Below are 16459 nucleotides of genomic sequence, written 5' to 3' on the forward strand. Positions count from 1 at the left end.
GTTGAGCCTACACATCTCAAGGTGCAAAACAAAATTGCATAATACTATCTAAGTAACAAACCAGTTCTAACACTGTGAAAGCTGTTCTTCATCTCACATTCCTGCCTGAGGAAATTTGAGCTGAATGTCAAGATGTAACTACTGTAATTATGCCCAGCAATTAATATTAATGTCAGCTGTGGCCTCACAGTGAATCCATTTTCTTGTCTTGTCCTTCTGTTAATTTTTCTAATATGAAAAAGAATTCAGATACCCTATGATAAGATAATTTGAACCCTAAACTTGTCTGTGTACTGTATAGATTCAGTATTATTTTGGAAGGGGAGCGTCTCTACTAGGTAACAAAAGAAAAATCATACAGGGTAATCAAATGCCATTTGTAATGGACTATAAAGGGGCCAATGAGGGCAACACTTGGGAGCTGGAAAAGGCTGTTTTGTAAAGTATGTGGGATTTTGGTGTGGCTAGGAATTACACTCATACCAGTGGCAGAGGCATGCACTAAAATGGAAGAACATTTCCCTCTTATAGGTCTTCTATTCCAATTTCTTTAAAAATGTTTTTGGAAAACTTCAAAACATTAACTCTTTTGAACTGAATGTGAGACTTGGGGTAAAAGTGCAAATAAGTAAAGGTTTTTCAGCCTAGAATTTGCTTTCCCGTTTTTAATTTTCACTGGTTTTGGAACAGGATAATTCCTTTCTGTGCCTAAAAGGTGTGACCTCCCTGCAAGCCCAAACACTTTTTTTTTTCTTTTTTTTCTTTTTTTCTTTTTTTCTTTTTTTCTTTTTTTCTTTTTTTCTTTTTTTCTTTTTTTCTTTTTTCTTTTTTTCTTTTTTTTTTCTTTTTTTTTCTTTTTTCTTTTTTTTCTTTTTTTTTCTTTTTTTTTTCTTTTTTTTTCTTTTTTTCTTTTTTTTTCTTTTTTTTTTCCCCTCCTGAGAAAAACTAACTCAAACTGAGAGGTGATATCTAAGATGGCAAGTTATAAAATTATGCAATATGCTACTAAAAGTACTGAGATACTATTTATATAAGGGGGTCTTAATGACAAATTGATCCTGTTCTGCATGAGAGGATATCACCATCCATGCAGTATAATCACTTTAAGAAATGCTTTAATGGCAGGAGGCAAGTGTTGTGGTTTTGTATGGTTTTGTTTTTGTTGTCTGGTTTGATTCAAACTTCCTGCAAGCCAGTCAGCCCTCTTGTACAGAAGGAAAATACATTATGGACTGTGCCATCAAATATGTTGGGACCAATAAATATGTTAGGACAATGTGCAGAAACTGATGCACAGACTTCACCTGCAAATGGGGATGAGCTTCTTTTCTGTGCCGTGCTTGTGCACTGTGATCCAGGATGACCAGACATGGTCCTCTCCAACCTTATCCATTCTGTGATTCTATGAAAATTGTATATGTATATCAATAAAATTGATTTCAGATCATATCACTGCTCATGCCAGAAAAGTGCTACTGAATGTGGGCATCCTGCAGAGACTTACATTTATACCAGGGTGACAGTGATGACATTGAAGTTCTGCACAACTTTAAGGGCTGTGTCGCATCCGTCTGTGCAGATCAAGAATGTGCTTCAGTACAGAGCATGGGCAGTGATCGCCAGCATGGAAGAGATGCTCCCTTGCCACAGCTGGGAAATCTGTAGAAAAACACTGGAAATCATCAATTTCACCAAAAAAGTTTCTTAGAGGTGTCATTTTATAGCACATACATAGATAACACAAAGTAGTGAGTAGCCTAAGATCAGGGGAATGGCAAAGATGTGGCTATATTTGTCACCTCCCTAATTACTCATCTCCTGGATGCCATCCTCTTTCATTTTGTCTGTTTCTAGACAAAGTTTTGGAAGACTTTTTTATTGTCTGAATGTATAACATAAAAGTTTGGTGAAAAGTCATAAGTGCTCATGTATGGAAGGCGACGACAGTGTCCCACTTGCTTCTGTATCACTGTTCTTTTGGTATTATTATGGCAATGTACATACTCTTAAATCCATTTTCTCATTTTTTTCCCTTATATTATTTTCTGATTGTCATCCAAATCTTTTCTCTTCTTAATTTATATCTGGCTTTCTTAGTGCTTTCCACCATTCTTGCATTTCTTGTCTGCTAATTTCTTTCCTTTATCTCATATTTACTTTTTTTTTTCCTTTGAGAAAAATTTGAAACATGGAGTTTTAACACGGACTATAAACTGGTCAATTATTCACCTTTATCTCTACTTTAAAATGTCAGTGTCAGCAGTAATAGGAGAAAGGAAACTTTCTCAGGAATGCTGCAGGCAGTGGCAGAAAATGGAGGTCACTAATACTAGGAAAGAGTAGACTTAACAAAGGGCCTGAGAAGTAAAAATCTGTGCCAGAATTCATGTGTACTTGTTTGTTTTAAGTTCAAAATGTCAGTGGCAATGACAATAACAATTGGTTTTAATTGTCTTTCAGCAACAAGAGCAAGACCCGACTAACCTGTACATTTCCAACCTGCCTCTGTCCATGGACGAGCAGGAGCTTGAGAACATGCTGAAGCCCTTTGGGCAGGTGATCTCCACCCGGATACTGCGGGACTCGAGTGGGACGAGCCGCGGCGTTGGCTTTGCGAGGTACCTCGGGCTGTGAGCCGCGCTGGCAGCCTGCTCCCTTTGTCTGCATTAAAAATGCAAGAATAGGCGGAAAAGGCAGAAATTGCTGAAAATGATAAAGCTTGTAAAGAGAAGGAAGATTGAAACAGAGTTATCCAGCAGGGTTTTGTTAATTCTTCCTTTGGTAGAGCTGTGTCTCATCTTGCTTAGATGGCTAAATCTAAATTTATTGCTCTTACTGGACAATTATCTAGAGTAAGAATTCACTCTAAACCACTTCCTTCCCTTTTCTGTACTTCTCCTTTCTCCTCTATCCCTGAGTCAGTAAGCAAGGGTTACGTGATGCTTCACAGAGACTTGTGTGACTGCTGGATTGTCAAGTTTGAATCCCAGGCAGCAGACCAGAAGGAAGATCCTTCTTCCCCACCCCCGTGCCTTTTTTTTGTTGTTTTTCTTCATTAGTTCCTTGGAGAAAATGAACTCATCATTGCCCTTTGAACATCAGCCCTTTTAATTTTCAGGCTCATTAACATGATGTCAGCTGGGAAAGAAAATATTTTTTATTCACTTACAGTAAATCTCATCTTAAAATATTTGTGTGCTAAGTGAAATATCTCACTCAAATCAACAAATACCTCCTAAATATTCCATCCATATGAATTTACTTTTTCTCTAGTTAATGTAGTTATTTTTTCTGGGATCTCTTCATCAAAGTCTTTTCTGTGCTGTTTTTATTTATATAAGTCCTGCTTTAAACCTAGTATAACAATCAAAATTTAGAGGCTTTAAATTGAAGGTTTCTATTATCAAAAATAAAAGCATGCTTCAAGCAAAGAATTGGCGTTCTCAAAATACTGAAATCCAATTTCAGTAATTCAGATGTTCAGCCAATATTACAATAGCTTTGTATTTGAACAAATACCAGAATCTAAAATTAGTGCACAGAAAAGAACTGAACAAATTTATCTCCTGATGTGGCCAAAATTTTTAGGAATTGGTTTTCCTGTGAGTTGGCTGGGGAATATTTCATGGCACTGTGATATTTTTTTTTTTCAAATGTCTTCCCCCACCAGCCTCTTGAACCCAAACTTCATATGTCAAACTATCAAGTTTCAAGAAGGTATAACAAAGGAACAAAATTGGAAATAATAGAAAAATATTCATTATTTAAGAGAGGAAAACCAGCAAGTTTGGGCTTTGCTAAAATTTCTTCCTGTCCCCTTTAAAAAAATCAATAAGTGGGGTAAAATTAACTGAGCATTTTAATTTCATTAGTATATGTGTGTTTTATGTGTAGCTTTCATTTTTTGGTACTGTGAAGAGTAGAATCCACTAACACCCACTATAAAATTCATTCGGCATTTTGCTCTTATTCAGTCTCCTCTCCCTAAACTTGTTTACCACCCCTACCTTGAATCAGTGGTACGGTAGGAAATATGGTAGGATATATTTTTCCTAGTGTAGCTGGAAGTGTTCTGGAATCATATGCAAATGTCACAAAGACTTGTGTGTACCCAAGACCTCAGTTGTATTGAGGACATTAAAATAGAATACTTTTAAAGTACTTTCTCAATAGTTTCTCTGTTATGCATTTTGTGTTTTATATATACATCAGTGAAGTTATTTTTACATAAGTGTTTATTTATATACATAAATAAAGTATACCTAAGTTATAGGGTAAGTATTGCTTCTATATCTAATTAGAACTTCTTTCCTTCCACAAGGTGAACATTTTTCTTGTATTGAAAAGTTCTTGGATAAATAATTAAAGTTAAAATTTTCCAAAAAAACTGTAGACATTAAATAAATATTTTAATTTCTTGCCTTTGGGAAAGTTTTATTAGGTTAAAAGGGAGTAATGTATTTTATCAAGTCCAGACTTGAGTCTGAAACTAAATTATATTGTTTGTTTCATGTGAGACAAAAAAAATTAGATTTCTTTGATGCAGATCCAATAATCCAGAACTTCTGAAAATTCTCAAAGAGATATTTTTGGAATCATTAGGAAAGCCTCTTGTTCAGTCTGGCTTTTTGGTGGTACTAGTTGTTATCTATACTTGTATTTTGTCAGCCTGTGCAGAAAGGATATCAGAATTAAAGAGATGCCAAGACTTAGTAATTTTTAGTCCTGCTTGTTTGCTACTGAGGCCATTGTGGATCTGAATTACAGAACTTAATGAACAACTGAAAAGAAATTATCTGTTCAACATTAACCAAACATCATCTTGCTGGCAGCTGCAAAATAAGTTCTTTTAAAATATATTTTGTTGTAATTGCACATCTGAGTTGTTCAGTGTGATGGAGTCCGAGGTGGCAGTCGGGGCTGGCACATCCTCTCTGCAGGTGAGGCCACAGCCCCCTGCCCAGTCTGCTCAGTCTGGATCTGACAGAGGAGTGCACAAACCTGCTCCAGATTTTGGACACATTCTCAGTAGCCATCACAGCTCTGCTGGTATTGGCTCCTGTTTGGAACCTGGAGACAATTAAATAAGAGCCAGGTGCATCATTTAGTGGAGATGATGTGTATAAGCTAAAAGCTGCCAAGTCAGTTTGGGTCATGCAGTCAGGCAGGTTTCTGTTTGAATTTATTACCCTTAAACTGTACAGACAGCTCTGAATCCTCTCTTAAGAGTGGCATTAACCTTTGCTGCATGCAGCATGGACAGTAAGGGTTCAGTTATGAATGATGGTGAGTCAGTCCTTCTGCTGCTTTCAAGACAAGAGAGGTACTTGAGGCAGCTTGGACAGCTACAGTATAATTTCTGAGTAAATAAGAGCATTATTTTCAGTTTGGCACTGACTTTGGTCTCAGAGTGCATAAAATGTTAATTGAGTTTGGCTTTACCTTTCTGAAGTTGTATGTTCTTAGAAAACATAATCTCCATTGTTCACACATGGGAAAGCAAGCCAGAGCAGTGAAGAGGGGAAAAACAAGAAATATGATTTGAGAAAAAGCGAGAAATGTGCTTTAAAAAAAAATCACAAACATGGGAATCTGTTTGAGTGTTTAATTTATGTAAATTATTCTTTATTTTCAAAGGATGGAGTCAACAGAAAAATGTGAAGCAGTGATTGCTCATTTTAATGGAAAATTCATAAAGACACCAGCAGGAGTTTCTGGTATGTTGCATATATTTCTTACAAGATGTATGAATGGGTTAGTGCTTACATGGTGGAAGCCTGTTACACTGATTGTTGTATCTGGCTTCTCATTTAGAGGCAAGCTTATTAAAATTAAACTCTGTCTTTTTGGATGGCTGTAATGCTTGCTTGGAACACAGTATATTGCTTTTCTGTTGTAAACCTTTTCTAGGAATCTAGTAGTGTTCTCTCCTAGCAGAGAAACAAGCAGCTAAGGCGCCAGCTATGTACAAATTTACATCCAATGTAATCCCAGTTGAAGTGAGGAAACAAATATCTATCTGAACAGAATTTGGCTGCTTTTCCATGGACAGGGCTTTTTTCAGAGGCAAAAATGGGCTGGTTTTGTCATCTGTTGATGATTTTTTCTAAGCATTTTTGAAAAAAATATTTGCTTAGGAAAAAAATGGAATCTGCAGTAGTGCCTGGCATGATCATTCACTGGGGAGCTGCAACTCTCAAGTCAGTGTAGGTTTTAAAGTCCTTCAGGAAAATGGAAGGAGGTCAGTATAGAATGCTACTTCTAGAAATATTGTGCAAGGCAGAATTCAGAGAAGGCTTAGTACAATTTTGTTGCCACACCAAGTTCCTCATCATTTTTGTCTGCTTTGTCAGCACTGTTTCTAGGAGACAAAATGTATATTCCATGAATTGTGAAAAATGAGGAGAGGAAATTGAATGCTGCTGAGTAAAATAGAAAGTAAAGAGGGTAAAATAAAGAAGGAAAGAATACATGCCTGGCATTCCAGGCAGCTTTCAGTGGGCATTTTATTGAGAATCCCAAGTGGGAATTTTGCAAATTACAGTGTTGATGTGGTTGGGGAAGCTGCCTTTATCCCCCTGGTGAAATGTTCTGTGCAGCCAGACCCTGTCACTGAGGAGGAGGAAAGCCACCCTCGGCAGGCAGACAAGAATGTGGCTTGTTTAGTAAAACTCCAAACATGGCTCATCCCTGAAAGATTGCTCCAGTTTGAGGCAGTCTGTGCTGCTCTAAGGATGGAAAATGCTTCAGAGCACAGGAAACCACTCCCTTCGGCACAACTAATCTAATGCAGCATTTTGACTTCCCTAGCCTTGCTCTTGCAGACCCTTTGCACAAGGATTAATTCCTGATATTATTATTTTGTTAAAACTTTGTTACAAAGACATGGTAAATTTAAGCACATTGTTGCATTTGTTTCTTTGGTTATATTATGTTGTTTCTTTGCTACATTTAGTAAAAATGTTACCGCCTATGTTTAAACAGATAATAAGGACACTAAACATCTGCCACAGAAGCTCCTATCAGTGCTTTTTAGTTTGTTAGGGTTTTTTTCACTTACATTCTCCTGTTCTCAATGAATGAGCCGTCAAGCGTGTCATTGCTAATCATGATCTGTCTCAGCTTCTTGCTGAAGCTGGAGTTGCACCCTTACGTGATGAGGTTCAACTAGGTTGGAATAAAAGCTTCCTGCATGGAATTGTAGGAATGATTTTTGCAGTCTGAAGGAAATATTTAACATAAAAATGTGATGAATTAGGGACAAGAAATTTGCAGAGAACTGTTAATTTTCTGAAAGTGGAAACTAAACAGGGGTGTCAAGAAATAATCCACCTCACAGGCTTGAACTTCTAATGCTTCCTTTGCAAAGCACTTGTCCAGGCTCTCTGTCTAGAACAGGTAAAGAAAAAGACACCTCCAGAGACTGTCCTTGCAGTTACAAAGGGTGTCTAGCTCAGTGACTCAGAAATAGATAACTCCAAATGTTTGAAATTCAGATGGGTCTCACCTTCCATGATACTGAAAATGAGACATATGATCATATGTCATAAGGGAGTTGTGAGAACCTTGGTTTTTAAAGACCCTCAATTTTGTTGTATAGGGCACAGCCTCAGCTCTATGTTTCTGTCCTGGTGAAGTTTCATTGCTCCTTGCAAAGGTTTTTATGGAGATCAAATTCTTCCCAGAGTTCCATCCCACACAGCAAGCACCTGTCCAATAATGCAGCCTTATTAGAGAATTCAATTTATGCATCATAGTATACTGCAGTCTGCCAAAACATGGGGTGGGGTCATGAGGCCACCGTGATTTTGGACTGCCTGCAGAGAGAAAACTGGATGACAGTAGGAAAGCTCTTGAACAAGCAAAGATTAGGAAACTGTTTTGAAATAGATTAGTGACCATTGGGATTATAAAGGATCAACTTCAAACACATGCAAAACAAAATCATAAAACCAGATCTGTGTTTAAATTAAAACATTGTGTCCTAGAAACTTGGCTAAAATCAGCAAAGGGAGCTGGCTCTAAAAACATCCATGTTATCAGGATGAAGAGGGTAGGAGAGATGGGCCTGTAATGAAATAGGTGTGGGAGGAAGAACATTTGTTCAACAAAAACATGCTTTCATAATGCAGCTTTGTTATTTTAACTAAGTTTGGGCTTAAATGGAAGAATGGGTTAAACAGTTATAGAAAGCATAAGTGAAACCTCCTCTGGAGCATGAGAAGACACAATGAATAAAACCTCTAAGAATCTGGGAAGGCCAGGGATTAACACAGGGTGGTGTCAAAATTGTCAGCTCCAGAGTTAGGTGAGTGACTGGGCATTGATGATGCTAAGCAAGCTAAACCCAGATATAACTGGTTATTCAGGCTTTATTTAACTTAATGAAATATATTCAGTATTTAGTGTGTCCTTGTTTATCTTCAGTAAAGAAGCAGAAGGGTTAGCTCAGAGAGCAATTTGAAATGCACTGCAAGTTGGTATAACCCTGAAACTCCTGGAAGTGATGTGTTAGTTTCACCTTTTGTTGTTGTGCTTTGTCCATTTATATGGAAGTTATTGTATTAGCTGGTTGTGTTTTATGGACTATGACTTCCTCTCCATTTTGTCACCAAAAACCCAACTCAGAACTTTAATTTTCTACTTAATTATCTTCTCAGCTATGATACGTAACTATTATATGATTGTTATAATTTTAAAGTAACTTTTGTGTTTAGTTTCACTCTCCTCCTTAAAGAACTATTGTTTTCAGTGAAGAATGTAATATTTTAAACTTTTTTATTCTCCTGTACAATGTGTGACATGAATTGGAGGAAACAGACCAGACTGGTATCGAGAGCCAGGAGCCAGCAGATGAGCAGTGAGAGCAGAGCAGCAGCATACTTAGCCTTCCTCCTTTAAAGATGATACTGAGTGTTCTCTGGCCTTTAGTCTTGTGTTGCATCCACAGTGATTGTAGAAATTATCTTCTGGGCAAAATCTTGAAAGGCATCTCCTCCCTGTCACAGTAGCATGTAGCTTTAATATTTCTTTTACTGGAAAAGAACTTAGGTGATTTTGGTTTAATGGGTGTAAGAGCATTTTTGCTGAGCAGCCCATGTAATTTTTACTTCAGTAATGGCTGGTAATGGTGATGATGCAAAAAACAAAAATTATCCATGACCCACCCCTCTCTTCCCACTTTGGATAAAGAGATTGGTTGCTCAAGTTCTCTTTTAGGGGAGAAAAATGAGTGTGTAAAAGCCCTGCTCCTGCCTGTGCTCTTGACTAGACTGGGGTGAGGTCCACCAGGGATGATACAGACCATGGCTTGAAATGATCTGGCCTTGGACATCACTCTAGTGTGGGGAGGAGTGGAAGTGGAGCCCTGAGGTAGCTGTCTCCTGTCAGTCATGTTCTAGTGTTTCCTAGTTTCTTACCTTTACAAAGTATCCAGCACCAAAGATCTCTAGTGAATTTAAGCTACTTGACCATAAATTCAATTTTTCTTTCAATTATCTGTCACAGATCCTTTAAAAAAACACACGAACCATAGCCTAAAAACCACTGCTAAGGATATCAAAGGCTGACAGTGGTTGCCACACTAAAGGCCGAGGAACAAAACTTTCACTCTTTTGATCAAGACCCTGAGATTAGTTTAGCTGGTCAGAGCATGGTGCTGAGGTACCAGTGTTGGAGGTTTGATCCTTGTATGGGCCATTCACTTAAGATTTGGATCTGGAAGAGACCCACAAGGACCATCAACTCTGAATATTTTTTGAAATCTGTGAATTAGAGGTTTTAACTCCCATAATTTGCAGTTTGATGCTTAGTTTTAAGAACCAACATAGGATTAGAAGAGGAAAATGCTTCTTAAAACCGCTCAAAATATCCTTCTGTCACAAATTATTAAACCTTGTATAAATTATTAAAACAATGTAATCCTGAGCATTATGTTTAAGTGAAGACTAGGATGGTGAAGAGTATAATATTGAATTTCTCTTTAAACATATAAAGCTACCCTGATCATGGGTTGCACAATTTCTTTTTTAGTTCCCACAGCCTTTGGCAAAAGTTTCTGGCTGTACAGGCTTGCTCTATCATTAAAGTGATGTTTTAATGTCAGAATTCATTAAGTCCCATATGCTTTGCACTAGAAAATAAGCAATGAAAGTCTCTAAAAGATGCAGTGTAATTGAAAATTGACTAAAGGAATAGTATTTTTTAACTATTTTGTTGTATTTTTCAGTAACTGAAAGTAGGGTTTATTGAAAAGTTGATAAAATTAGCCACATAAAATCAAGGGTGCAAACTCAAGGTCCAACAAAGAACATCAGTTTTGGTTTTGCATTTGTAGTACCCCCTGGTACAAATTTAGGTAGACACTGAACAAAGACAAACTGAATTCTAAAGTACAGATGTGTACAAAGTGTCTACAACAAGGAAGAATTTAATCTCTGGCCAATATCACATTCACATCTCTCTTCTGTAAAAACATTAGCCCTAGAGAGAGTGGTTCAGGGCGGGAGGAGATGGTCAGCACTTTCCACAGCCAAGTTCTAAAGCCCTGATGATGAAGGCCAGGAAAGCTCATGGTTACAGATCCCCTCAGCAGCTGCAGCCCAACAGGCACCTGCAAGCCATGGGCAGTGCTGGTTTGCACTGGGTGCCACAAGAGTGGGCTTGTCAAACGTGCTGTCCTAGCTGCAAAAGCTTAACTCCACTCTGAGTTTAGCCTTTTACATCAGGTACCTCTCAGCTGTGAATGCAACTCTGAATATTTGTACTCTGCCTTTGTCTTGCACATACAGACAAGTCACTGAATGATTAATGATCTGCTTCATCACTGGGCCTGCATAGTTCCCAGCAATCAAACAATAAAAATGACTCTCCCTTCCTTCCTGTACTACAAAAGATTGCTTAACTGGTTTGTAGGAATTGTGAGAGCTTTTTGTTCAAATATTTTTCTGTCACATGCTTGCACGTATATGCAAGAGAGAGAATGTGTTGCATATTCTTGAAAACAATGAGAAAAAGTAAGCTGAATAAGTAAGGTTCAGATTTAATTTTGAAAAGAGTAAGGTCTATGTTCATTCTTTGGTGGGAGGGAGATCAGTAGGTCGCGATAAACCCCAGAAGGTTTATCTTGTTTCTCATGAGCCTCCCTGTGGTGACCATCAGTCATTGTGTTGTTGCAGGAATGAACACGGTGTCACTCAGGTCACGTGTGTGGAAGAGCAGCCAAAAATTGCAGTTGGGTTTCCACTGGAGCTGTCCCACTGTCAGCAGCCAGATCCTGAAGCAGAATCAGGGAAGGCAAATGCTGTACAGCCTGCTGACAGAAGTGCTGTATTAAATAGATGGTCTGCAAGGGGTTTTTAGTGTGAGTTGGAGCGTTCCCAGCATTTGGCATCTTGGATGGGCACAGGGAGGAGCAAGGGAAGGCGGAAAGTTAGAGAAACAAAGGTCCCCATGGCCGTTCAGTAAGATGGAGCACTAACTTGTAAGAGATCACAAATTGATAGCTCTTTAAATGCTTGGGTTTCTTCAGTGATGCAGGTTTTGGATATTACATAGGCAAAATCCAGTACATGTGTATAATTCTGACTCCATTTTTTTCTTCCTCTTTAAATCTGTTGGAGAATTTTTACAATGCAACACAAAAGATGTTTAATCATAGAAAATGTAACTGTTTTGAGTTATCTACTGACAAAAAAATTCAGATTGCTTCTTAAAATAGGTTTTTTATGAACATTTCATTCAGACAGTTGGGTAGGTTTACTCTGTTTTTTTTTTTTAAGAAAAGATATTTATGTTGAGACAATGATGGGGAATGCAAGCACAAATGATGCTTTCTAACAAGTTTTTTATAATTCATTGTAGGGATTTTTAATGAAAGCATAATCCAGGTTTAAATAAAGCATTTACTACCTGTGAGTGCTATAATACAGAATGTCAGGGCCCGAAATTTTTTCTGATGTCTTTCTGTACTGTTCTCATGCCAGAGAAATTGAATTTTGAAATGAAATTTTGATTTTTCATCTAAAATTTTATATGCATATTTTGGAAGTCACATATGCTCCTCACAAAACTAGTTTTTTTGAAATAATGTAAAAATAGATGAAGATATTCAACTTGGGGAAGAGCTTTTTTTTAATTTAAGGCAGTTAACTTCAGTATTTGGACCTCTTGTCTCAGTGTCCAATGGATTTTTGTTTTCCACTCTGTGTCAAACCAACCAAAATTATTTCAGACCAGAACCTGAGAAATTTATCCAACATTGGCTAACATATTCTGAGATTACCTCCTCTTATTTAAGCCAAACTGTATAGACTGAAATGCTGTGTGCTATGACTAAGGTTATTGGATATAGCTTAACAAAGCAGCATCAAATCATCCATCACCATATTGACATAGTACCTTTTTGCTCCAAATATGTTGAAACAGAAGTTGCTTCACATAATAGAAGACCTCAAAGCAAAACTCAGTTTTGGTAATGCCAGAAATCCCCTCAGAAATACAAGGTTTTGAAGACAATATTTTCCATTTTTTCTCTTACTTTAAGGTTTTTGTTATTTCCTTGTTTATTTACTCCATCATCCATAGGTCTCCTATATTTTTCCAGTGGCATTAACCTAGCTTTTTTCTGGTTTATTTTATGATTATAGGGTTTTAATTACCATTCTCTGAAGGATAATACATTTTAAATTTATTCAGTTGTCATGTTTAATGTTACAGTCTGACACTTTGTATAACAGCGCCCCGGTAGGAGAGGTCCAGGTCTCTGAGCTGTGTGGTCACTGCTGGAGGTGAGACAGGGAACCACACACCAGGTCTGTCTCCTTTTTTACAGAGAAGGCAGTCAAAAGATGTCTCATGCAGGAAGTGGACATTTTTCCAGTAGAAACAGTGCTAGTGTTTTAGGTGTGACATCCAAAGCCAGGGATGGCTGGGCCATTAATGCTTGTTTTGTGCCAAAGGTTTGAAAGTCAAGTTCTTTGTGAGGTTACACGTCCCTGAGGTTTTCAGTACCAATCATCTTTGGCAAATGCAGACAGGGTGAAGAGACATCAGCACTCACCATGGTTATATTAATAGATTTTGTTGAAAATTTTTCTTGGGGTTGTTTTTTTGCAGGTGGCCTTCCCACCCCATGTGTTTACTCTGCATTTGGAAACTTGTATGTTTTCAGGTCCAGCCATGTCTCATGAAGATGTTTCCAAACAGAGAGTGACTGGAGGAGTGTCATGGTAAAGCTTAGACAGCTCATGTGTCAGGAATTATTGGCAGAGAAGAGTTTACATCCAAGTCATAACAGTGCTTCCACCCTGTGATTAGGGAGGGTGTGGTGTGATGCAGCAGAGCTGTGCTTCAGCCATAGGTACTTGGCAATGTGGGAGCTAAGAACAGGGAAAGAAAGAATGCTATGCAAACCTTTTCATTGCTTTAATTCTGACATTAAAAATTGAGGTCATGGTCAGGATTGTATTAGGAAAAAAATAATAACAACAACAAGAAAAATAATAAAGTATGGTGATGCTGTTTCATGGCAGTACACAAAAAACCCCAAAAGGACAATCTTGAAGAATTTCTAGTTGCATTGGGTGTTCTTTATAGAGCAGGGATAAAATGGGAATGAACAACTGTGGCATTTTCTTGGTAAAAGGCCTCAGGACATAAAGGTGCCTCTTCTGGATGAGTAAAACACTTGTAAGTTTTGGGACATTGCTGAAACCTCCAAAGGGTGGGGAGAATGTATTACAGACCTTTGGCCAGAATTTTTCTCCATCCTGCTTAGATATACTTCCAAAGAGACAAAGCTTAGAATTCAGATGACAGTTCTTGTTGAACCCAGACCAAGAGACACATACTCAGGATATACAGACCATGTTTCTTTCCAACAGGTTTTACAGCAGTAGTTCACAATCAAAATAGATAAGGCATTCCAGATGCTCTGTTTGTGTGTGGCAGCTGTCTTTGTGCTATGCTGAACAGCTGTTGATGCTGTAATACAGCTCTGTGTTATTTAAGTGTCATATTTGGAATATAACTTAAAACCATGCCTCATATGGAGAGTTGAGCATCTGTGTATCAATGCTACTTCAACTAATTTTTCTTCTTTCTTCCATCCAGTTCCTGCAGAACCTTTATTGTGCAAGTTTGCTGATGGAGGACAGAAGAAGAGGCAGAATCAGAATAAATACATACAGAATGGAAGAGCATGGCACAGAGAAGGCGAGGTGAGACTTGTAAGTCCTCCCTTCAAGCTTTAGTGTGGGTGTGCAATAATGAATACTTAGGAAAATGATAGGCATTGAGACTTCTTGGCTTGGGTCTTTGGCGTATTAAAAATGTTCAAGCCACTCTTACCTGACAGTTTGTGTCTCTGTAAAAAAGATGTTTAACTGTGTCTTTCTTTTGAGGAGAAAAGGCAAAATGTGAAACGCCAAGTCCTGTCTCATTGAAGTGAACAATAAAATCTCCTTCAACTTGGTCATTATATAAACTTCAGCATTCTCATATTATTAAACTACCAGAAACATAACTGTGCTTACATGCAGAAATAATCCTTTGATCTATGCAACACTAAAATGCACATCACTTTCACAAGATTAAAATTGTGTACCAGTGCTATGCAGCATTGTTGTTTTTAGTCAACAGTTGTTTTAAACTTTAATGTTCAAGATAATAGTTTCATAGACTTACTATGGCTAGCAAGCTTAAACACCTCATTTGTATTACACAGGAAAATTCAAATGTGCCTTCTGAAAAACTGCACTCCCCATTCAATCTTATAGGTCATATATAGTAGGCAACACCTTAACATAATCATCTGCATGCCCTGAATCTTAAACACACAGGTACTTTTAGCCAGGTGTTTAATAGATTGCATTTTATTCCTCATAACGGGAACATGGAAACTTGTATTCACAAACAATATTGCTAATTCTCTTTGCTGTATAATTACTTCTGTCAATTAACCTTTCCCTAAGTTTTAATAAATTATTTCAATACAAATTTTCAGTTAAAAATGAGACAACCTAAAGAAAAAGAGAAATTATTTACAATTAAAATTAATTTTGTCCACTCTTTCTTTTCCACTTTTTTTTTTTTAAGGCTGGAATGACACTCACATATGATCCAACCACAGCTGCTTTACAAAATGGGTATGTTGAGTAATGTCACACTAAGAAAAAAAAGTTTGCATTATGAAAGATGCACAGAACTAGCATTTAATAAATATTTCTGCATTTTCTAGATTTTATCCATCACCCTACAGTATTACAGCAAACAGAATGATCACTCAGACATCTATTACGCCATATATTGCTTCTCCAGTTTCTACATACCAGGTTTGTATTTAGAGCTTGGTAGCTGAAATGGTTCATTGGAGCTTATGTTTATTTATCAATTGTTGCATCTGGTTTTATGAGGTCTCCAATAATGTTACATTTTAATGAAGTGGCCTCCTTGTGCTGTACAGCATGAAAGTGACAGCCTGAAAACCTGAGTGTGTGTCTCAGGAAGCACAGTGCTTTAATGAGGCCCTGGTGTCTTGCAAAGCCAAGTCTCCAACTTGTGCTGGTGGCTGAGGGATTTGTAGCCATTTCTGCCTTTCATGGGAGATTTTTCATTTTCTCTCAGGCAAATTATTTTAATGTCACCAGTACACATGAAGTAATTATTCTTTATTTAAAGCCTTATTGGTTTAATTCAATTTATTTTTAAAGATGTTTTCCATGCATTTTCAGCTTTTCTCTGTACTTTTCTCAGAAAGCCCAACAATAATATCTTATGTAGTTCTACTAAGAAGGGTACAGAAACATTCTTCACATTAGAGAAGGAAATTTTTAAAAAAGAGCTCCGTGGTCAAATTACTTTAGGATTCAAATTCAGTGTTTTTGTATTAGGAGTAAAGCATTTAATAGCCTAGGACAGTATTTCTAAACCAAAGGCTACTTTATTTTGGATAATAAATTAAAATATAAATTGTGGATATTTTTGGTCCAAAGCTTTCTGAAGAGGGATTTTGATAGGTGCCATCTTGAGTCCTCACAAGGGATATTGACATACAATTCAACACATTGGGAAATTACATGGAACAGTTTTAGCACTTTGATATAGATCTCTTAGCAATCTTCAATTTTAGGGCATTGTACATTTCAGTTTACAAACAACTTGCTTTAAATACAACTAGTATGGCAGTCTCAGATGTGTGCCATGTAATTACTGCTTGAGACTTGCCAATTATGGCAGTGTATGCTAAATTATGAGCTTTTTTGGCATTTTACTGTTTAACACATAGATGGAGTAAACAGCAGAGATTCAGGTCATAAATAACCCAAACTAATTAAATTTAGAAGATTCTTACCTCTATGTGTCAGAACAGGGGAAGAAGAGGCAGTTTGCTTTCTAGTGAGAGAGACATGCAGAGCTTCCAGATGTGCTCTGTGTGTGCGTGAGTGTGGAAGGGTGTGCA

The 16459-nt window shown here is 37.4% G+C and overlaps 1 protein-coding gene across 3 annotated transcripts in view; it reads left to right on the forward strand.

Annotated features, from left to right (window-relative positions):
- Window positions 1-16459, forward strand: part of RBMS1 (RNA binding motif single stranded interacting protein 1) — a 143101-nt gene that overhangs the window by 115014 nt on the left and 11628 nt on the right. For 2 of the 3 annotated variants that reach the window (XM_074548608.1, XM_005485241.4), the window contains exons 5-9: window positions 2461-2618; window positions 5638-5717; window positions 14113-14228; window positions 15097-15146; window positions 15239-15332. In XM_074548608.1, coding sequence (XP_074404709.1) covers window positions 2461-2618; window positions 5638-5717; window positions 14113-14228; window positions 15097-15146; window positions 15239-15332 — 498 coding nt within the window. The remainder of the gene's footprint in view (window positions 1-2460; window positions 2619-5637; window positions 5718-14112; window positions 14229-15096; window positions 15147-15238; window positions 15333-16459) is intronic. The other variant, XM_074548609.1, reaches the window with a different exon arrangement.

This window comes from Zonotrichia albicollis, chromosome 10, assembly GCF_047830755.1.
Source record: "Zonotrichia albicollis isolate bZonAlb1 chromosome 10, bZonAlb1.hap1, whole genome shotgun sequence".
In the NCBI taxonomy this organism is placed as follows: domain Eukaryota; kingdom Metazoa; phylum Chordata; class Aves; order Passeriformes; family Passerellidae; genus Zonotrichia; species Zonotrichia albicollis.